Below are 23299 nucleotides of genomic sequence, written 5' to 3'. Positions count from 1 at the left end.
GTTCCCATCTCTAGGAAGGCACGGATATGGACCTAGGAGAAGGAGGGGGCTCAACATAAACTGCGGGGGGGTGTCCACCAAAAGTCGGGGCCCTGTGCCTGGTAGGGTGGCTGAGGCAGAGAGGCTGGAGGGGGGCGGCTTTGGGAAATAACGAGATGCCATCCTGAGGGAGACAGCACGAATTGGGAGCCACATGTGCTCTGCAGCCTGCTGCTGTACCTGGGGCCGCTTTGCACACAGTGTGAATTACACTCCTGCCGTGGTGTGGGGCTGACGGATCCGTCCCAGAGATGGAGGGTCGGGAGAAGCTGCTCAGCTCCCCTACTCTGGCCTCCTCTTCTCTCCTCTCTAGGGCACAGGCTGCCCCTGACATGCTCTGCCCCAGCGAGGAGCCATCGTGTTAGTGCCCCGAAGACAAACGGACGCCTGGCTGGAGAGACACAGAAAGGTAGGCACGGCAGCTGCCCCAGTCCCCTGTGTGCTCCCCTGCACCGCATGCAACTCTCCGGCCTGTCGCTGGCAACTTGCTCGCGCTCCCTCGGGCTCGGGGGAACCAGCCAGCTCCTGAGCCATCCTTCTCCCTGCAAACATTGTTCCCAGTAATGAACCAACAAGCACAAATGCCAGGAAGCGAGGTGCAGTCGTCTGCCAGGGCGAGCGCAGTGCCCCAGGGGCTGGCGGGAACCGCAGAGCTCAGCAAGAAAACAACAAAGCAGGCGTCCCGGCCAAAATCAGTGCTCGGCCTCTGGGCCCCTAGGAATCCTGGGCTTCCTTCTCCTCTCCTGGTGATGGAACCTCACCCCAGAATTAGAGTGTTTTCTATTCGCGCAGCACGAGGGCTGGTCTGAAAGGCGGGGGTTCCCCTGGACATTTTTGACTGTTTATTGAAAACCCCCAAACTGAAATATTTGGGGCCCAAAACTGCTGAAAACCAAAAACGAAACAAAACTAAAGGGGGGAAGGGCAGTTTTCTGACATAGTCAGTGATTTTCAAGGGAAGTGAAACTGAGAGCTGCAGAGGAAGGTCTAAGAACCCACCCCAGCAGAGGGGGATAACCTGCCCTCATTCAGGTCTCCAAGAGTTGAAGAATGACACCCCCTGAAGCAGGTGATCTAATCACCCTACCAGGATGCTTGTTGTTCTGCATTGTGATACCCATAGAAACGGCCAGTCCCTTTTGGGATCTTGTTAAGTTCTTGGCCTCCAGTGAGCTCGGCATTTACCTGCCTGCCTTCCCCTTCCCTTGTACGTGGGTCTCCCTTTCTCCATCTAGGTATGGTACTGTGCCCATCATTGTCGTATCTGACCATCCCTCCCATGGTCCTGCTACTGTCTTTGCAAACTGTGCCATTCCTCCCACACCATTCTGCTCCCGCGGCCCCCATGTACCTGGTATTTAGCAGGCCCCATTCCCCGAGTATCTGAGAGCACAACCCTTTGTGTATTTCTCCTGGCACCCCCCAAGGGTCCGGCCTTGCTATCATCCCCATTTCCACAGAAGTCGAGAAAGACTAAGGGCTGGATGTTTGGTTCCTAACGTCAGCTTAGGCTCCTAACTTCCACTGATTCCCATAGCAGTTAGGCTCCGGGCCGCAAGCTAGCACGCTGAGCATTGGGCCAGCCTTCCTTGCCGTGCAGCTGGCAGCCTGGGGCCAGTCCTCCTGGCAGACTTGCCATGCCTTGTCATGTGGCGGAAGCCATCCTGAGGGGGCTCTGTGCTACCTGCACTGCCCGTGGGGGAAAACACTGGCAGGACATGGCTTCTGGTGGCATCAAAACCAAAGTGTGTCCCAACCCAAAGCTCAGCTCCCAGCGTTCAGCTCAGACGGTCACTCAGATTCAGGGACAGTTCTCTGACAGAGCAGGGGGGTTGGCCCGGGATAAGACAAGAAGGGCCTGGCAGTGACCATTCCTGGCTCTGCTGGCAATTTGCCATATGATCCCCAGCAAGTCACTGCCCGTCTTTCTGCACCTCCATTTCGTTACCTGTAAAACAGGGACAATTACAGCAGCCCTGCGAGGTTCCCCCAAGGGTGAGGTGGAAGCTGGCCAGGGCATGTGGCGGCCCCATTACCATTTGGGTGCCCACTGGCAAAGAAAATCGAGCAGAAACCGTGCATCCGCCTCCCAGCAGGACAGTCTCCGCCTGAGTTATGAGTAGTGTTTGCAAAGTGAGCGAGGTCAACCGGGCACTTTATCCCCATCCATACCCGAGGAGCCTTCTGGACTGTTGCTTTCCCACAGATCTCAAAGCCTTGCTGTTGATGTCGGTGGGTGTTTGAAGCATCTCAGAGCTGTTCTGGGGACCGGAGGGGTAGGACGGGGGGTGGGAGAGGAGCTCTGCAGTGCGAGGTCTCCAGAGAAACCCTTTGTCTGATGCAGAGCGATAACTAAGTGGCTCCTGGTATTCTGCTCACAGCTCCTTCTCTGACTCCCCTGCAAGGCTTTGTGCATGTGTGCGCCTGCCATAAATATTGATGGGCTGGCCGAGGGGTAAGTGTGCATTTATATACCACATTAGGTAGGTAAATGCCATAAGAACCTGCTGTGTGGGTAGAATCATAGAATATCAGGGTTGGAAGGGACCTCAGGAGGTCATCTAGTCCAACCCCCCGCTCAAAGCAGGACCAATCCCCAATTAATAGGAGGTAGAATCTCCTTCCTTAGAAGTTTTTAAGGTCAGGCTTGACAAAGCCCTGGCTGGGATGATTTAATTGGGGTAAGGCCAGGAGAAGCCATGGCATTGGTGCTAGCATCGGGGCTGAAAGCGTTACGGCTCTTTAATGGAAAACGTGGGGGGAGGAATAAGGAAAGAACCTAGAAGAAATCTGCAAAGTCAGAAACCCGTTAAGAGAATCATCCGTACCTGCAGCAATTCCAGATACACAGCCTGAGCTTAGCAGGGACTTTCAGAGATAAATATCTGCTCAGAGAACCCACTTCCTGTGCAGCAAAGCCCAGGCAGGAAAAACACAGAGGGGCTGCAGTATATCTGTTTAATAATGCATGGCACAGACAGGCAAGGCGCATGCTGCTCTGTAAAAACCATGAGGATGAGAAGTCTCCCCTCCAATAGAGTCCAGCCTGCATGCAGATATTCCCAGGGCAGTGCACGGCCATGGATATCACAGGACAATCTAGGTGTGTGTGCCAGTCAAACCCAGGTAACTTCCTAGGGTCGGCACCAACATGGCTGATTCCCCTGGAGCAGTGTGCAGAGGTCCCTGGTGACACTCGCCTTTACCCCGCAAGGAAGGAGTTTGCAAAAGGGTGATGCCAGGCAGGCAGAAATCTCTCATTTCTATGGTGTGGGGACAGCCCAGAGCATATGCGGCAAATCTGAGGGAATCAATTACACAGCAATTACAGGTGACACAGTAATGGCAGGGTTTGCTTCACTGAGCACCATGGAACCTGCCCGTGGGTTTCAAGGAGAAAAAGTATTAGTAATAGGGAGTATTAATGAGAATAACGATTCTTAATTCCGCATGTGCATGACAGCAGCAGTCAGGGACTCCAGTCAGGGTCAGAGCTGTACGGTGCTGGGTTCTGGGCAAAGGCAAATAGAGACACGGGCTCTGCCCCACTGAGCTTACAGTCTAAGGATAACACCAGTACCTTCCACCTGGGGTCAGTGACACTATTGCGGTAGTGTCCAGCAGCCCCAGTCAGGGAGCAGGGTCCCTCGGCGCCAGGCACTGCACATCCACAGACCCAGGAGCCCCTACCTCAAAGAGCTTCCACCTAAGGATCAAAGGTCGATCTAGCGGATTGGAGGAGCGGAAGGGAATAGTGAGACAATGAGCAGCAGCAGGCACAGTGCACCAGCTGCCAAGCCACTGACTTTGGTTTGCAGGCATCACAACAGAAGAGCATGTGATAGGGTTGCCAACCCTCCAGGATTGGCCTGGAGGCTCAATTAAAGATTATGTCATGTGACGAAATCTCCAGGAATACATCCAATCAAAATTGGCAACCCTAGTGTGTGATTGCCCATGGCCGGGTATTATTGTATACATGGGGAATCAAAGGCATAGAGGTCATGTGACTCACGCCAGGTAGCAGGCTTGTGAGGGACAGCTGGGAATAGAACCCAGGAGTCCTGACTTCCACTTCTCTGTTCTAATGGCATCATGGGACAAAACCTAGATCTAAAAAGCAAATGAGTGTTTGTGTCTGATCAGCCTTTCAGGGCCTCACTGCAGATAGATGGTGTCGCTGGTGACCCCAGCCACCGAGTATCCCAGGGGCAAAGCAGCTTCCTCCTGGCTGCTATCAGTGTTGCAACCTGAGAAATCGTATTCAGGGGAGCAGAACTGAGTGGCCCTGAGAAGGGGAGTGAAATATGGACCCCTCCAGTGGCTGTAAATCTACACCCCATGCCTGGGATTCCCTGAAGATGTTTGGTGCTTCCTGCTTCCAGTCGGGCTGTGAATCCCCGAAGGGCAGGCCCAGGTACATCAGACCTTCTGACGATCCTGACATCACACAGTGAAGGGAGGAAACCTGCCCCCAAACATTGCACGGATTCAGACTCCAGGCCAGAAGGGAGCAGCCTGAGCATCTAGCCCCACCTCCTGCATAGCTCAGGCCGGAGACCCTGCCCCAGGGGTGCCGAACCCTCTGCTTTAGCATCAGTTCAGAAAATGGGCCAGCAGCAGCAGGGTGGCAAGGTTCTCCCAAAAGAAAGGACCTGCACGCCCATTTTGGCTGCTGCAGGATTGTCCGAATCGCCCAGGTTTACAGACAGACTCTGGAGCTGAAGAAGTATGTCGTGTATTCACTGCTTCAGTGAGCGATCAGTTCCCTGAAACAGGGCCCAGCACAGGGTTAAACGCAAGTGCACCCCCTCGTTCAGGTGCTGCCTTAACTACATTGTTACAAAGCGATTCATTATTTATCTTGTCTAAACACTTTCCTGGCTAGCACTGAGATTCGTTTGCTAACCCAGTTGTTTACCTGATTGGACGGTTGACCAGGTTGTTCACCTGATCAGGTCGCTGGCTCAGCTTTTCACCTGGCTGTTCGCTTGCCTTGCCAGACAAATCAGGCATCTTTTCACGTGTCCCAAAACCTGAAACACTGTACACAGTCGACAGCCCAGGGTGGCCGAGTCTGACTAATGGCCTCTGTGGGTGTCTGACATGCCCAGCACTGTGTGCAAACAAAACTCGGCTCTGGCTCCGGCTGGGGTGTCACTCCACAAAATCTCTATTAGAGTCAATTACGTTGCTGCTGCTGCCAGGTCTCTGTCTCTCGCTGACAAATCACCGGCTCAGATTGGAACAGAGCAGCTGGGTGATTCTTTATGACCCCTGTCATAAATATAAAGGGAAGGCTAACCAGCTTGCCCTGCCTCTCTGGCGGTCTGGGACTGCTCGTATCGATCAGCATAAGAAGCAAGACTTTCTGCTGAGTCCATTTCCTTATCCCATAAACACTGTTTTATTTCCTCCTTGGACATATTCAGGAATTGCTCCTGAGCTATCAAATCACACATTCCGTCAAAGCTAGTGACACCCCTTCCTTGGACCCATTTATCTAACAGATCCCTTATCTGGTTTAGATAAGCCACATTACTTAGTCCAGGCCCTCTCTTAAGGGTTCGAAATTTTACTCTATACGTTTCAGATGTAATTTGAAATTGCTTTAAAACCAAATCCTTGAACTTATTATAGTCAGAAGCCTCATCAATAGGCATCTTATTGAATATGTCCAGAGCTCTTCCAGTTAATTTTGCGACCAATGTGGTCATCTTGTGAGCTTCAGGAATTTTATGGAGAGTGCACAGTCTCTCAAAGGTGAGAAAATATTCAGCAATATCACTGGATTCATCATACTGTGGACATAGTCGCTCCCATTTGTGGATTGTTGGGGAAGGATTGTTAGGGTTATCCAGTAGATTCCGCTCAGCCCTTACCTTCTCCAACTCCAGTTCATGCTTCCTCTCTTTTTCCCTCTCCTCCATTTCTTTTTCCTTTGCCTCCATTTCTTTTTCCTTTGCCTCCATAGCTCTCCTATGAGCAGCCTCTTGGTGTTTTTCTGCCTCTTTCGCTGCCTCCATAGCTCTCCTGTGGGCAGCCTCTTGGTTTTTTTCTGTCTCCAGTTCTCTCCTGTGGGCAGCCTCTTTGGCTGTTTCTGCCTTGGGCTCTGTCATGTTTGCCTCTCTGTTTTTAACTAACTTTACACCCGAGAGTTAGAAATAAAAACAAACAAACAAACAAAAAACTTGGCTTGTCAAATATATATACATATATAGAGAGAGGTTGTGCTGTAACCGGATACCGATGTTCTCAGATCGTGACTGTCAGCCTACAGAAAAATTAAACCTTAAAAAAAAACCTAACACCTTTGTCTCCAGGCAAATAGACAGAAAACCCCTCGAGTTGCTCTTAGGTCAAAACAACTTCAGGTCTGTGAAGACTTGTGAATTTCCCTGCAGGAGGTTAACTACCCTGCCTTTAGGTAGAGAAAACTCCAGCTCACAAAAGACAATTCCCTTTTGTCTCTGCTCTGGCCCCCAAGCAGAGACAAAAAACCTCTAACTGCTTTCAGCTTAAAACCTGCTTTCCAGCAGCCCAAAGGAAAAAAAAAATATTTCCTTTTAAAAAAATCTGTGCTTCTGGTTCAAAAAATCTCAAATTGAGCTCAAAATGATTTCAAGTTAATCCCACCGCTCTGCCACCATGTCAAGGTTCCTTCCCCACTCTGAACATAGATGAGGTTTTTTGCAGGAGTGGGTGGGTGAGCTTCTGTGGCCTGCATTGTGCAGGAGGTCAGACTAGATGATCATAATGGTCCCTTCTGACCTTAGTATCTATGAAACTCTAGAGTACAGACGTGGGGACCTGCATGAAAAACCCCCTAAGCTTATTTTTACCAGCTTAGGTTAAAACTTCCCCAAGGTACAAACTATTTTACCTTTTGCCCTTGGACTTTATTGCTGCCACCATCAAACGTCTAACAAACAGGGAAAGAGCCCGCTTGGAAACGTCTTTCCCCCCAAAATCCTCCCAAACCCTACACCCCCTTTCCTGGGAAAGGCTTGATAAAAATCCTCACGAATTTGCATAGGTGAACACAGACCCAAACCCTTGGATCTTAAGAACAATGAAAAAGCAATCAGGTTCTTAAAAGAAGAATTTTAATTGAAGAAAAAGTAAAAGAATCACCTCTGTAAAATCAGAATGGTAAATACCTTACAGGGTAATCAGATTCAAAACATAGAGAATCCCTCTAGGCAAAACCTTAAGTTACAAAAAGACACAAAAACAGGAATATCCATTCCATTCAGCACAGCTTATTTTATCAGCCATTTAAACAAAACAGAATCTAACGCATATCTATCTAGATTGCTTATTAGCCCTTTACAGGAGTTCGGACCTGCATTCCTGCTCTGGTCCTGGCAAAAGCAACACACAGACAGAGAGAACCTTTGTTTCTCCCACCCTCCAGCTTTGAAAGTATCTTGTCTCCTCATTGGTCATTTTGGTCAGGTGCCAGCAAGGTTATCCTAGCTTCTTAACCCTTTACAGGTGAAAGGGTTTTTCCTCTGGCCAGGAGGGATTTAAAGGTGGTTAGCCTTCCCTTTATATTTATGACAATCGCTAACCAGGAATTAAGCTGGTGGTCTCCCCTGCCTGCTCACCCCTAGCAAGCGTGCCCCTCCCTTCCCCAGCAAGTTCTCCTGTGTCTCAGAAACGGGAACCCCCTGGAATCAGCCAAACAATTGTCCAGGCTGTTCTGACAACAATTTACAAACCATGCCTGCAAACAGCACCTCAGGAAACACACACAGCAATAATTGAGCAGGGTGCCATATGGTGCTGCTGCTCTCCCCGTGGCCTGGTCTTCCTATGCCGTAGGCCTGGCAGCAACGAGCCAAGCAGCAGAAAACCCGAGCCGACTGCCAGCCCGGGCACCTGGGCAAGAGAAACACGACTGCAGGGAAGGGGAGCCCCACCCAGCACCCAGGAGCACACCTCCTGCACCCTGGGAAACAGGAGCTGGCAGCAAAGCAAAGGCAGAGGGTGGGTTGTGTCTTTCCATGGTGATAGACATTTGCTATTGTGGATAATTGGGGGCAGAACTGTGGCCAGTGCCGTCCAGAGGGTCAGACTCAGCACCATGCTCCCCTCTGGCCTTGGAATCTATGAAAGGGGCAACCGCCAGGTTAAACACCAGCAGCCAGTTCCTGCCACCAGGCTGAGCAGCACCCAGCCCAGAGCAGCTCGCGGGGCCAAGCCTGGCTCCGTACATTACACGGAGAGCAAGCGTCTGTCTCGCTCTCACCCTGCCGTCCCTACTACGCCCCAGTCCTGAAGCTGGACCTGCCGGGGCGGCGCCACAAGAATGCAGCAATCTGCCCCGGAGGTTGCATGGAAGGACGGGGGTCTCTGTACCGAGATCAGTGAGATCTCTGCCGGGGGGAAGGGCCCTCAGGGTTGGGCCTGGCTGACAGAGAGACCTGCGTTGGGTGAAGTGAGTTCCCGGTCTGAGCTCTGTGCTCTTGCCACTGCGACAGCGGGTCTGGCCCAGTCGCACCATTTTGCTTTCACCTCTCATCAACCCTCTGTGCGTACTCGCACGCACGGCCCAGCCAGCCCGGAATTTGTGCCAGGGCCCCAGCACCTCTGGGCCTGGCAGGTCAGAGCCCGGCACCTCTGGGCCTGGCAGTTCACAGCCTGGCACCTCTGGGCCTGGCAGGTCAGAGCCCGGCACCCCCAGGCCTGGCAGTTCAGAGCCTGGCACCTCTGGGCCTGGCAGGTCAGAGCCTGGCACCTCTGGGCCTGGCAGATCAGAGCCCGGCACCTCTGGGCCTGGCAGTTCACAGCCTGGCACCTCTGGGCTCAGCAGTTCAGAGCCCGGCACCTCTGGGCCTGGCAGGTCAGAGCCTGGCAACCTCTGGGCCTGGCAGGTCACAGCCTGGCACCTCTGGGCTCAGCAGTTCAGAGCCCTGCACTTCTGGGCCTGGCAGGTCAGAGCCCGGCACCCCCAGGCCTGGCAGTTCAGAGCCCAGCACCTCTGGGCTCAGCAGTTCGGAGCCCGGCACCTCTGGCCTTGCTGCATCAGTTATGAATGTAAAAAAATTGCTTGAGCCATGGAATGTAAATGCTTGAGCCCCGGCACCTGTTTCATTGCAAATGAAGCCCTGGGCCCTGCACTGGCAAACCCTGCGGGGGAAGGGCCATGCCTGTGTAGAACCGTCTGTTTCCATTTGAAACAGGACAGTGACCAAGCCTGGGGAAACATTTCCTCTTGGGGACATTTTAGAGATCCAGGGATTAGCGTCACATGACTAACGCCCGATGCATTTTCAGGTTGGCTGTAAGCGTTTCCCGTCTACCCAGGCCCAGTAGTCTCCTGCTGGTAACAATGGTGGAGGCAGGAATGTAGAAAGAGCTTTGGTAACTGGAGCCAACAACAGGGAAGTGAAACTCCCTGAGCCCTGTCTACACTACTGCCCCTGAGAAAGCTGCACCAGTGCAGAGTTCCTGGGATGACCGGTCCATGCATTGTCTCCTCCAGAAAGCCAAGGAAAGTCAAGCAGCAGGTTGTGACGCAGCTCATTATACAGAGGACTGCAGTTCCTGGTGGCCAATGGACAATTTGTGCATCAAACAATTTGCATATGTGCCCCAGTGTATTCTGGGTAATAATAGCCACATACTTGGGAAATCTGGTTGCCCAGGTTGCCTGTGTTTACTTTGCAAGCCTGCAAACATCCCTGGGAAGGCAAAGCATGTGCTGGAACAGCTGTGGTTGGATGGAAGGCATTACGTGCTGACAACTTGCGAATTGGTGTTCTCTCTGCATGGGAAGAGCTGCTCCTAACAGCCAGCTGTCTGCATGGTTTTAGAGCTGTGATCAGGAGTTGTTGCGTAGCTACAGAAAGTTTGGATAACAAGATTCTTGGTTTCATGGCTCAGCTTGGCCCAGGAGTTGTGTGTGAACGGGGACAAGCCACTTACACTTTTGGAATTTGTTTCCCTGTCTGCAGTGTGGGGGATAGAAATCCCTTTGGGAAGCCAGGGGAGGTACTTGGGTAGCAGCTTCACCTCATTACTGCTGCTCTTTTAATTGTTTGGCAACTGTTTCAGCTTTGTCTTGCATCCAGCAATGCAGCCAGGTGCTGTTGTCGGAGCTTCGAGTCCACTAAGTTTGGGTGAATCTCAAGCATTGCGGTGGATTTGGCTTGTGCTAAGAACAGGAGAGTAAAACTTTGAATGGGGACTCCTGGGGCAAAGCAAAGAGGAATAAAAAGTGCACATCTGAGATGAGCTAATGATTGCTGTGAGTGCCAGCCTTCCCTGGGTGCACAATGGCAGAGCTGTCTAGGGTGGGAAAGCTCCAGGCATCCACACGGGTGGGGACCAGGGGGCAGCCCTAGGCACTGGAATAGTGGGGGGAGGCTGCAGGTTGGGACCAAGGGGTGTCGGCAAAGTTGTGTTTGGGGGTCCAGCACTGGACTAGGGGGGAGTTGTGAGCCAGGAGGGCATCAGCCGAGCTGTGTGTAGGGAGCCCAGGGCTGGGATAGCAGGGGGTCAGGGTCCAATGGAGGCAGCTTGCATGGGGGGGCTAGTTCCTGACTCAGCCACCTCAGTCCCTCCCTCATATTCCAGGAACAGTAAGATCCCTTCACCACTTCCCATCCCCCTCGTGCAAAGGCTGCGCAGTGTTGCTTTTAGCAGCACTCATGGGCATTGCAAGCCCTGCTGAGCCCCACCCTGACCAGGGCCTTTCCCCAAATCTTCAGGGTGCGCCAGCCCCCCTCTCCCTGCGGCCTGCGCTGCGAAGGAGTTTGCATTAGAAGACAGGCTCTTTTGGACGCTAATTCTAGAGCTTGCTTTTTTTACGGCCCCGTGAAGTGCTTTGGTGTTCCAGAATAGAGTAGATGCTGTTGTCTGATGCGCTCACGTATGTGTGTGTGTGTACGCGCGCGTGCAAGAGGGTAGCTGTTTGTTTCCCTGAAGATGAGCATACGCGGGTGGGCGGTGCGTGCGTGAACACCTGTTCAGAGGAAGGTGCTTGCGTGGTCTACGCTTTTGTGCAGTTGGAAGTTTGGGCAGGTGCCCTGGTTGGTGAGTGCCAGGCTGGAGGGGTGGCAGAGGTGCCCTGAGGGTGTGCCCCAGATTCACCCGCTGTGGAAGGAAACACAAAGTCCCTGCAGCTGGTCTCACCCTGTCCCTTTGCCGGGGGCTGGCCTTGTTTTCTGCAACCAATTCAAATGCAGAACAAATCAACTCAAGCTACTGGGTAACTACTCCGCTCGCCCGCCATGTCCCCTCTAGCTGGGGAATGGGGAGGCTGTACACCTTTTCCCTAGGGTAGCCTCCTCTGCCCCCTTCCCCTGTGCTTCTATAACCCCTTCCAGACCAGCTGTGGGACCAAATAACCCATGCACATACCAGAGTGCCTTGATGCCACCCAGGTAGGCCCATGGCCTGTTGCTTACCCAAGTAGCTCTGTGGATTGTGCTGGACAGTGGCGTGACATTGGCCCTGGGGGATGGTTCCTGATCTGTATGGGTCAGGTACATCCCCAGGCTGGGCCCCGACTAGCCCCCGCCCCTCTGTGACTGGTCCAGCCCACGGGTACAGCCCCAATTAGGAGCGTCGCCCTCAGCAACATAGCTGGCGTCTCCCACCGGGGGCTTGGCATTTCTTGTCAGGCCTCGGTATAGAAGCAGCAGGAGACTCACACACACGTCCTGGCTGAGCAGCCTCCTGGACCTCAGTAGAGTTAGCATCACCGTGTCCCGGCCCACGGCAACAGCAAAGTGCCAGCAAGGGGAGCTTGTCCAGCACGGCTGCCCAGGCTGGGCGTTGCCCTGTGCTGCCAGCCACGTGCCATCAGTCAGGGCTCTGGGAGGGGTCACTGCAGCAGACAGATGGAGAGTGGCCAGTGCTTCTTACAGACCCCAAGAGTCAGACTCAGGGAGGCTCTTCCCAGCTGGGTCATTAAGTCCCTGGGGCAGCCACAGTCTGCACTGATCTGGGTCACTTCGTTTTCTGGGCATCCAGCTCTGGCTTCAGCAGCTTCTTTAGGGTGTCTGTTACCCGTGGGGCGCGCTGGTGCACGCGGTGTGGGGCTGGGGAATGAAACGCACCTCCCCCTGTTTGTGCTGGCAGGAGAATGGGCTGCAATGGGGTGGGGGGGGGTCAATTCTGAGCACTGGCCTCAAGGAGAATAAAAGCAGATCAGCCTCCAGGGAGTCGGGGGGGGGGGCAGTTAATCTTCAGGGGGCTGGGGGGGCAGTTAATCTCCAGGGGGCTGGGGGGGCAGTTAATCTCCAGGGGGCTGCCCCTGGTTTGAAGCGTGTGTGTTCTGGTGCATCGGGGGGGCACGCTGGCTTTCCTCCCCAGCTGGATGAGGGGACAGGACAATGGTGGCTTCTCTAACGCCTGAGCTCAGAACGGGCGGCCTAGGGCAGTGCCGGCCGCCAGTCGCTCGCGCCAAGTGCAGGGAAAGGCTCCGACGCCCCGTGAACAGGGCAGGGGGTTGGAGGTCGTGTATGAGTCTGCACTGGTGGTACCGGAGGCCCAGGCCTGCTCTGCCGTCCAAGGAGGGGGGACCCTCCAGGCCAGGGTTGGTGCAGAGCAGCTGGGGGTGGCAGCCCTGCCAATGCCGAGCCCATTTGCAGACAGAGGTCACCGCAGTCCCCGGGCCGCCAGCTTGCACTGGTACCCGTGCCCAGGCACTGATTAGTGAAGGGCCCCCCCACACCCCTCGCCCAGTGGGGTGCTGGGGCCAGGGTAACGCCCCAAAGCAGCTCACCCCCCGAACCTGGCAAAGGCTCTAAAAGACGTTGGGCCGGGCTCTGCTCCCAGCCACTCCAGCGTCACTCCGCTCCCCGGACGCCAAGGGACTGACTTTGGATTTCCAGGACTTGTCCCCTGGCATTTCCCAGGACGGGGGTGAGGTGCCTCCGGGCCCGGCGGCAAAACCCCTGGAGCTCTCAGCGGCCCAGACCCACTCATCTGCCAAGGGGTCAGCATGGCGCGGTGCGGGTGTTTGCTCTGCTCCGCGGGTGCTGGCTTGGTTTTGTTTACAAGGCCGGGTTACGCATTTTAAACAGGCTCTTCCAAAACCCAATTACCTCCAGAAGACAGCCGGGTAAAAGTGGCATAAGTGGCTGTGTGGAAATCTCCCTGCGCAGCAGCCTGGGGAAAACCGACACAACAAAGCCTCTGTAAATTGAGTTAACCGCTTTTAATCCTCTTTACAGATGAGGAGAGCTGATAATTATTTTCTGCAGCCGCTGTCAGGGCCCGGGGGGGGGGGGGGGGGATAAATAACTGCCCTGCACCAATGGGCTGCGGCAGGCCTGGAGTTCAGCGGCCGTGTAGCCAGGTTGAATTATTCTCTGTTACACGCTGCCTCTCCCACCTCTCCACTCTCTGGGGAAGGCCGGTTTGGACAGCTTGTGGCTTGTGCCGGCCTTGGTGATGCCAGACCATTCCCCTGTTCCTCCACCGCAATCCTAAGTCGATCCGCAGCTTCCTGCTCCCTGGACCCTGGCCTTTCAGGTAACCTTCCTGGGCCTCCTCGCTCTGTGCCCGGGCTGGATGGCTGGGCACCCCGGCTCGTCTGCTGCTGCGAGCAAAGCTCAGGGGGTGGGGGGGTGGCTCGGGTCTCACTGTGCCTCTGGGGAGTCCTTTCAGGGCCGGGTCCGCGTTACGCAGGTAACGCCTGCGGTCCATTCAGCTGGGTGGAGATCGGAAGGGGACCATAAGGAAACCAAAGGAGTAACAATAGCCAGCTGCTGGTGACTGCACCAGAGCTCAAAGCGGTGGGCTGGGCTGGAGAGTGAGCACGAGAGCACAGCTGCGCCGGGGGGGAGTCGAACGCGGAGCGAGAGGGACAAGGACAGGAGCCCTGCTGGCTGGGGTCTGCCGAAGGGAAGGGGGAGGCAGGAGGGACCCCGGAGCAGGGCCTGGGGGCTAGGCGTGAATGTCCACCATTGGCCGAGTCCGTGGTGCTCACTGCTCACGGAGACAGAGGAATACACAAGAGCTGGGCAGACCTGGGGAGTGCGGGGCTCTGGCTGAGGGACGCTGTGTGGGGCCGGAGTCATATCAGCGCTGTGGGGGAGCGGCCGCCATGTTCCTGTAGCGACCCGCATCCAGGGTCTGTCAGGCTGGTGCGGCGTGTCCCCGCATCCATCCGCAGGGCAGGCAGCCAGGAGGGAGGGGGTGTGCCGCTGGGCACGTTGCAGCCAGAACTTCCATCCGGCAGGAGCTGCCGGCGCTCCCCCCCCCCCCCCCCGAGGGGCTGCTCTGGGCTCCGTTTAAAGGGGCGAAGAGTGCTAGCATTCAGCCTCCAGCCCTGTGCACTCTCCCCTCGGCCCCCCCGGCTGTGGGGCTGGGAGTGGGGAGGAGTCCATGTTGTGAACTTGGCGGCGCTGAGAACCTTCCCCACCTGGCAGATCTGCTGCACCCGCGCCCTGCCGAGCAGGGAGGCCGGTCAGTCACTCGGCCCTGTGCTGCCAGGGGCTCCAGAGGACAGGAGCAAGGTTCTGGAGGCTGCGCGGGGTCTAGTTCTCCCTTCTGCTGTCACACTGAGATGAGACGATCCATCAGTGCCAACTCCCCAGCTGGCACAGGGTCTGCGATTAAACCAGGCTGGAGCATGAATGTCCTTCGGCCCTTGGCTAGAGCCAGAAAGGCATACCGCAGCAGGGCTGGGGAGGGAACGGAGCCTGGCCTCGGGGAAACTGACAGGGTCCGTCATCGAGCGCTGTCAGGGCTGTTACTTTGGGAAGGGGAGTAGCCAGTCAGCAGGATTGTCAGCATCAGGGCAGCCCTCCAGGGCTTGGCCATGCTCCCTAGGGACCCTGTTTGTCACTGAGCTGGGACCGTGCTCGCTCCAGGGGCATGACGCTGGTTTCCCCCATCTCCTTCTCCCTGCTGGTGCTGGAGGAGTCTCTGTGCTTGTCGGCCTGCGTGGCCAGGGGATGACTGCATATGAGAGACCATGTCCGTGTGGAAGCCAGGAGCCGGGGGGTGGCGGAGGGTCTCTCATCATCCAAAACAGGGCTGAGCAAAATGTAAGAGGAAGCTCATGAATATGCCTGAGAAAGTTGGCGTCATCTTGTTCTTCTAACCTGTTCTGCGTCGGGCCCATCCCCCGGGTATCTGAGCCCCCCGGTACAGTCACTTTCCCTGAACTCTCCTGCCATGGAGCGTCACAGGTGCAATCTCTAATCATTGGGGTTGGGAGGAGACCTTCTTGGGGCCAGATCCCCCATCTTCCCCTGCAGGGTCCCTACACCTTCCTCTGCAGCACCCAGTGCTGCCACTGTCAGATACTCAGCCAGGCAGCCCTGGGGTCTGTCATCCTGAACCCCGCAGGAGCCCCCTTTCCCCTCCTAAGCACAGAGTTTGCCTTTGGATTTTCACTCTTTTCTGTTCTCTCCCCAGGCTCTTACTGCTGCCCGACCCCAGGGTGGAGATCAAGGTAAGCACCAAACCTCCCCTTCCTGCTTTAGAGTGCGAGGAGATAACTTCCCAGGGGCTGCACCAGCCCATTACTGCCCATATCCCCCTTCCACCCAGGAACTCCCAGGGAAAGACTCAGGCCCTGGTTATTGTCGGGGAGCGAACTCAGCGTGCTGTGATAGACTGGGGCCGACTTGCGTTAGCCTGTGACCCGCCCCAACCCCCGGCATTCTGGTGGGATTTGTTGTATCCTGTGATGTTGCCCTGAGCTGGCCCTGCACTGCTGATGCTGAACTGAAATCCTGGGGGGGCTCTGGCCTGCTGCGTGATGCAGAGCGTTTCGGGTCTGGACAGCGTGCCTAGGAGGCTGTTTAGTTGGGGGCGGGGGGAGTTGAGGCCAGATGCCCGGGGCGCTTTGTGTTGCTCTGGCCCCATGTGGATAAAAGTTGGGCAAAGCAGCGAGATGGCCGTGTTGCATTCAGGCTTTCTTTAGAACAGCTGTAGTGCCCGGCCTAGCAGGGAGCTGGAAAGAAACTGAAATAAGTCAATAAACCCAACTTTCTCCTGGGATCCGCCCGCCTAGATCCATTCTACCGCAAGGCACGGAGTGGCAGCGGCTGGGGGTGTTCGGCTCAGCCTGGTTTGATTTCTGTCCTCGTTGCTCATTTGGTAGCAGTAGCTAAAGCACTGGGGCCTTTTCTAAGCCGTTGCTATATTGACCGGGCATTAACTCTCAGCTGTGGGGGTGTTGCTGAAAGGGTGGGGGCAGCATGCAGGGCCTCAGTCTGTCCCCTCTTCCCCCGCTCTTGTTCCATGTGCAGAATTTCGTACGATGAGCCCCCTGCTGTGCAAGGGAGACAGCCCCCTCGGAAGAGGCTCCCTGAGGCGGCTGGTGGAGGGCAGGGGATGTTGATCTGTCACCAGAACAACTTCTCCCTCCCCCTCGCAACATGCTGCAAAGCCCAGTTGGGAGATCTGGCTGGGGAAACACTTACCTGCCCTGCTGAAGGGTTCCCCACTGTCACGGAGTCCCTGGGCGATGCTCTGGAACTGCTCCCCATGAAGCCAGTCAGGACTCTGGGGTAGTCGCCTTTCTGTGAGCAGCCTGTCTACAGGACACGCAGCTCACACAGCTTCCACCTTCCTGGGTCTGACCTCGGAGCATTCAGCATCCTCTGCCCCTCCGTGCGCTTCCCCCAGCGAGTCCGCTCAGGCGGGGCTCCTGGGGAAGCCAGAGGGTCCTGCACCCCAACTCCGCAGTCAGACGTGACTCTCAGCCAGCCAGTAAAACAGAAGGTTTATTAGACGACAGGAACATGGTCTAAAACAGAGCTTGCAGGTGCAGAGAGCGGGACCCCTCAGCTGGGTCCATTCTGGGGGGCAGTGAGCCAGACAACCACGTCTGCACTTCACTCCATGTCCCAGCCAGCCCCAAACTGAAAACCCCCTCCAGCCCCTCCTCCTCTGGGCTTTGTTCCTTTCCCGGGCCAGGAGGTCACCTGATTCCTTTGTTCTCCAACCCTTCAGCTCTCACCTTGCAGGGGGGGAAGGGCCCAGGCCATCAGTTGCCAGGAAACAGGGTGTCGGCCATTCTCTGTGTCCAGACTCCTGCACACACCTGCCCTCTAGGGCACTGCAATGATCATACACCCTTACCCCACCACCTAGATACTTAAGAACTGCCTAGGGGAAACTGAGGCACCCCCACACTATTCAGAGGAAACATTAAGAACAGTCCCACTTCGTCACACCCACACATGCCATCGGCTGCTCTCAGCTGGCCCTGGGTCGGGAGGAAAGCTACGCCCTGATGGGAGCTGTGCAGCGGGCACAGGGTTGGTGTATCAGGGCAGCAGTTCCTAACGCACCCGGCATCTCCTGGCGTTCGTGAGTGGTGCTTGGGGCTTCCCCTCCCCACACTGGCGGCGAGTTCCAGGGCCAAGCCTACCGGGCACTGTGGGTACCAAGCTGCCCACACTCAGAGCCGAGGGAACGCGGCCTGCCTGCACTGCTGACTCTGGGCAGTAGCCGGGCGCTCACCCAGCCAGCTGCGAGCTGGCACACGGCGGATGGCGCTGCCCGGCCTGTGTCTGGTTAGACTGGCCCCAGCACCTGGCCAGGCTGAGATGCTGCCGTAGTGCCTCGGGAAAGGCTTAAGGACCCAGCCCAGGAACAAAGGAGGCACTGATAGATGGGCTCGTTCATTCCCCCGGCTGTCACACTGATCTGTAATGAATCTCCACTCGGCTGGATTATTTTTAATACAACAGGCAGCAATGTCTCTCTCCCGCCCACCGCCCGGCTGCTGGGGGAGCCGCACATAGGAGCCTGCAGCGGTGCTGGCAGTGAGGTTGCAGAGAGAGGGCTCGCTCCCCCGCCCAGCACCGCAGCGGCACCATTGAACCGCACGGCCGGGGCGGCTGGGAGAGCTGGGGGCCGGGGATGGTCGGAGCGATTGGTCTCTGAGGCTGTTGGGGAGGCGGTGACTGTGCGGGGGACCTGGAGAAGCCATGCCAGGGCCAGCAAGGAGACAGGAGACTAGCCCAGCCTGCGGAGCAAGTGTGCGGGGACCTGGGCTCCAGTCCTCGATTGCTTGTCACCATCCCAGGCAATGGCAGCTAGAACGGGGTCACCCTCTGCTGCACCAGAACCCGTCCCGACTCCCCTGGCTCCAGCGTGCCGGGTGCGAGGCTCTTGTCTGGCAGGGAACGGAGACAAGGGCCGGGGGCTTCAGCCTGCAGTGAGAGAACTGGACCTTCGGCCGGCAAAGCCTGTTGTGCTAGGGCAGAATAGAGCCATTTCCTGGGGTCCCTGCTAACCCACCGCCCCTGCGGGGAGTGAGAGGCTTGTTCCGTGCAATGGGGTGACCTTGCATCTGTCCAGGGTGGAGTCACTTGTTGCTGTGTTGCCCACGCACTCGGAGTTGGTGATTCCATGTGCATATAGTGCTGGCTGCAGCCCATTCGCCTGGCCGGGGAGTGGCTCTGCGGCGCAGGGCTGATCTCTGCTTTGGCAGGACTGGATCGCGCTGCCTTGCCACCAGACCCCGGGCTCGCCTCCCACGAGGCCACACGGCCCGTCTCTGTGTGGGCAGTGGCTGGGATTCGCTTCCCCCCGGGGACTGTGCTCCAAAGAGCGAATCCGTCAGGACAGATCCCGGGGGAGGTGGCCGCCAGGTCCACCTTGATCACAGGACTGAGGCTCCACAAGTGCTGTGGGGAGGGGAGGACGTCTCGGCGAACCCGCAGAGCCCCACAGCAAGGAGACGCTCGGCCACCTCTGCCCCAGCCGGCGGGGTTGTGGTCAGAGAAGGACCTGGCTGGGGAGGTTATTTCTCCATGGGCTGCACCCGGCCAGCACTGAGTGAATGCCCCTCCGGCAGGCAGGTGAGCCCGTGGGTACTAGCCACTCACCACTGCTCTCAGAGGCAGGAGGCCCAGCCATTTCCCCTGGCTGGACCAAGCCCACAACGGTTATTATGGACTCCTCCATGCAGGGGGCTGCATCCCCCCTTGCCCCATCCCAGGCAGGTACCAAGGGCGGGTGAGAGCCGGTTCTCCCCGTGTCGCACGGTGGCCCGTGACCATCCAGCTGCACCACAGTGCAAAGAGCAAGGCCCTGTCCACGCGGCACGGTTCACCTGGATTTTAAACGCGGGTCGTCGTGTGTTGAGCACTCCAGAGGGGCCGTGCGGGATGGCCATCGGGGATCACCTTCTCTCCGCAGTGGGCCGCGTGCGTCGCTCGCACCTGGGCACAGCGGGGGTGAAACACTACCACTGACCGTGCTCCTCTGACAGCATTTCACCTTCACCTCTCGGGGGGGGCTGCAGGTCAGGATTGAGGGGCACCGGCAGGACTGTGGAGGGAGCCCCAGAACGGTTCTGGTCCCTGACATCCCTCTCGGCCCTTTCCCTGCGGGGCAGCTCAGTGATAACGCCCCCCCACCCCACCCCGCCTTAGGAATCGCCCTGATCCTTGTTCTCTGCCTGTATCCTGCCAGAGCTGCCCAGGCTTCTGTGGTTGTCTCCAGTGCCCCCACCCCTTCCTCTGCCCATCTTGGCTCCCCACAGCGCAGGTTACAAGCTGCTGCTAATAGCCCTCTTCTCCTCCGCCGTGTTCATCTGCTCTCCTTGCCACTTCACCATCCATCGTTTGGACACAAACCCTCCTGTACGTCTCGAGGTCCCCTGGCCCAGGGCCTGCAAGTACAGTGTCAACTCCAGCCACGGTGTAACACGCACACCCTGTCCCTCCATGTCCCAGGCTCCCCCTTCCTCAGGAACCTGCTGCTTGCCAGCTTCCCAAATTTCTGGGCTTCAGGACCTCCCACGAGGCTCCCTCGCTGCTCCTGGAGGAGGACTACATTTCCCAGCATCCCTCTTCCCAGACTCACAAACAGCCAAGTATCTGACTGGGAGCTGGGTCCAAATAACCCTTTATAAACTAGGCTGCCCGGCAGGGGAGAGCTGACAGCACTGTGTGGTTGTTCATGTAACGAACTGCAGCTGAGCGCCCAGCCCTTTAACTCTGGTGCTTAAATGGCCCTAAAAACCTCCTTCCCTGCAGCTGTTGTAGGATTACTGGTGAGCGCTGGGTTGTCGTTCTTGTAGGGATGCTGGTGTGCACTGGGTTGTCATCGGGTTGCTGGTGAGCGCTGGGTTGCGTGTGCTGGGTTGCCGTTGCTGGAGGGTTGCTGGTGAGCGCTGGGTTGCGTGTGCTGGGTTGCCGTTCTTGGAGGGTTGCTGGTGAGCGCTGGGTTGCGTGTGCTGGGTTGCCGTTGCTGGAGGGTTGCTGGTGAGCGCTGGGTTGCGTGTGCTGGGTTGCCGTTCTTGGAGGGTTGCTGGTGAGCACTGGGTTGCGTGCGCTGGGTTGCCGTTGTTGGAGGGTTGCTGGTGAGCGCTGGGTTGCCGTTGCTGGAGGGTTGCTGGTGAGTGCTGGGTTGCGTGTGCTGGGTTGCCGTTCTTGGAGGGTTGCTGGTGAGTGCTGGGTTGCGTGCGCTGGGTTGCCGTTGTTGGAGGGTTGCTGGAGAGTGCTGGGTTGCGTGCGCTGGGTTGCGTGCGCTGGGTTGCCGTTGCTGGAGGGTTGCTGGTGAGCGCTGGCTTGCGTGCGCTGGGTTGCCGTTGCTGGAGGGTTGCTGGTGAGCGCTGGGTTGCGTGCGCTGGGTTGCCGTTGCTGGAGGGTTGCTGGTGAGCGCTGGCTTGTGTGCGCTGGGTTGCCGTTGCTGGTGAGCGCTGGGTTGCGTGCGCTGGGTTGCCGTTGTTGGAGGGTTGCTGGTGAGCGCTGGGTTGCCGTTGCTGGAGGGTTGCTGGTGAGTGCTGGGTTGCGTGCGCTGGGTTGCCGTTGCTGGAGGGTTGCTGGTGAGCGTTGGGTTGCTGGTGAGCGCTGGGTTGCGTGTGCTGGGTTGCCGTTGCTGGAGGGTTGCTGGTGAGTGCTGGGTTGCGTGTGCTGGGTTGCCGTTGTTGGAGGGTTGCTGGTGAGCGCTGGGTTGCGTGTGCTGGGTTGCGTGTGCTGGGTTGCGTGTGCTGGGTTGCCGTTGCTGGAGGGTTGCTGGTAAGTGCTGGGTTGCGTGTGCTGGGTTGCGTGTGCTGGGTTGCCGTTGTTGGAGGGTTGCTGGTGAGCGCTGGGTTGCGTGTGCTGGGTTGCGTGTGCTGGGTTGCGTGCGCTGGGTTGCCGTTGTTGGAGGGTTGCTGGTGAGCGCTGGGTTGCGTGTGCTGGGTTGCCGTTCTTGGAGGGTTGCTGGTGAGCGCTGGGTTGCTGGTGAGCGCTGGGTTGCGTGTGCTGGGTTGCCGTTGCTGGAGGGTTGCTGGTGAGCGCTGGGTTGCGTGCGCTGGGTTGCCGTTGCTGGAGGGTTGCTGGTGAGCGCTGGGTTGCTGGTGAGCGCTGGGTTGCTGGTGAGCGCTGGGCTGCACTGGATAGTTAGCATATCAAAAAGAAAAGGAGGACAGCTACAGCAAATGCATCCGATGAAGTGAGCTGTAGCTCACGAAAGCTCATGCTCAAATCAATGGGTTAGTCTCTAAGGTGCCCCAAGTCCTCCTGCTCTTTTTGCGGATACAGACTAACACGGCGGCTACTCTGAAACTTTGCATATCAAATGACTCTGGAAAGCTGAGCCCTCCCCACGCCCTGAGCAGAGGTTCCTCCCCTGCGTGTGCCGGCACCCAGTCTCCAGCAGGCAGGTGAAGCAGGTCTGCCACCTCTCCCTGAGCCCATCCCCATTGCTCCGGGCTGCAGACCAGGGCTGGCCCTGCAGTGTAAAGCTCCGCGAACCCGAAGCCCCCTGACCCTGCCTGGTCTCGGCCGGCATTAGGAAGTGAAGCGTTTCAGCACCATGTCGCGGCGCGTGCTCCCCGCAGAGCTGGTAAGAGCTTTGCTGGGTGCTAAAGATGCAGCTAAAGCAGGTGACCTTAGCAAGAGCCCTGCGTTCCTAGTGTGCTCTGCATGGGCAACCCTGATCCTGCCCGCCTCCCCTAGGGCCTGGCCTACAGCCCCACGGGAGCTAGTGCAGGACTCTCATTGAGCCTCGCTGGTCATCGCTCGGTGCTGGGGCTGCCGGCGTCCTGCCTACGGTCAGGAAGGAAGTTTGGGAAGGAAGGAAAAGCCACAATTGCTTGAAGAGCCTCAATAATGCAGCAAAGGCCTGGCCCAGCCATGCTCCCGTGTTCCAGATTTCCCAGGGCTCTGCGAGGCCGGGGCTTTTTCACATGGCTAGAGAGAGCTGAGAAATAAGCCAAGATCTGGGCACGTTCCAGCTCCTCAGTCCAGACTTAATGTAGTCGCTGAAGGATGTCCCCCTCATGGGGCTAAGCCTCCAGTAACCGGAATCTGAGCTAATCCATATTTGCCAGCAGCCTTGCTCGAGCGGAGTCCATCCTATTTGGAAAAGTTGATTATTTTGTTCTTAATATTCTCGAGTCAGATTAATTAGGAGATGCTAATGGTGTCCCTCCTCTGGGCCCTGTTAGCTTCGCCGTGACCCTTGTTAATTACACAAATGGCCCCAACTCTTTTCTCTAATTTAAGACAATGACGGGGAACGTGGCTGTCAATTCCCCATCCTCCCCGGAACAGTCATGGAAAGTGCTGCCCTCCAGCAGGGAGCTGGGGCCTGGGGGTTGGACTCTCCTGAGGGTGAATGGCTCAGAAGATCAGGTCCTTGGCCCTATCCCCACCCTGCCGCCTTATCTACCTGCGTATTTGCCCCTCTGCACGATACTGGATGGGGCGAGCCATTTATTTTGTGCATTGGGTTTTTTGTGGCCTCCAGTGTCTGAGCGCCTGGCACCCAGCCCCGGGAGATAGAGAAGTATCATTCGCCCCACTTTACAAATGGGGAAACTGAGGCACGGAGGGGTGAAGTGACTAGTCTAAGGTCATAGAGGGAGTCTGTGTCACCAGCTGGGAACCGATCCAGATCTGCTGAGTCCCAGCCCAGTGCTTCAGCCACCCCTCCCTTGTACTCAGGCTGTGGTCTCACCTGCCCCACGGATCAGCAGAAACCCACTGGCAGGATCCCCACAGCTGCAAGCAGGGTGGGGGCCCTTGTTCCCCCCCCCCGCCCCACACAGTGCAGGGGATAGCTGTGCTCCAGGAGGGTGCGTTGGTGGGTCCCAGGACACTCCTGCCCAGTTTACACCCAAAGGAAAGAGATTTATTTAGTCTTCCAACCTCCACTGATATTAGCAACGACCATCCAACGACCCCCAAGTGGCACTGGGGAGGGTATCGGCTCTGTGCTCACGTGTTCCTGCCGTGGCACTCTCCGGGCGCCATGCCCTTTGTGGCAGAACTGGAGAAAGGGGAAGGGGGGAAACAGCCCTTTTATCTGCCAGCAGAACCTTTGTTTTTCTTCCTGA

At 56.9% G+C, this 23299-nt stretch overlaps 1 protein-coding gene across 5 annotated transcripts in view; it reads left to right on the top strand.

The window, feature by feature from the left end:
• The window catches only part of CPLX2 (complexin 2), a 75054-nt gene that overhangs the window by 10447 nt on the left and 41308 nt on the right, over positions 1–23299 (top strand). For 3 of the 5 annotated variants that reach the window (XM_048860088.2, XM_048860089.2, XM_075131222.1), the window contains 2 exons: positions 353–448; positions 15424–15460. Coding sequence is in view for 1 of the 5 variants with exons in the window: in XM_075131222.1 (XP_074987323.1) it covers positions 353–448; positions 15424–15460 (133 nt within the window). In the remaining 4 variants the exon portion in view is untranslated. Of the gene's footprint in view, positions 1–352; positions 449–13426; positions 13531–15423; positions 15461–23299 lie in introns of those variants that run through there. The other 2 variants (XM_075131221.1, XM_048860091.2) reach the window with 2 other exon arrangements.

Source organism: Caretta caretta, chromosome 8 (genome assembly GCF_965140235.1).
Source record: "Caretta caretta isolate rCarCar2 chromosome 8, rCarCar1.hap1, whole genome shotgun sequence".
Lineage (NCBI taxonomy): Eukaryota > Metazoa > Chordata > Testudines > Cheloniidae > Caretta > Caretta caretta.
Note: the sequence above shows the minus strand (reverse complement) of the source record. Positions and strands in the feature narration are given on the sequence as shown.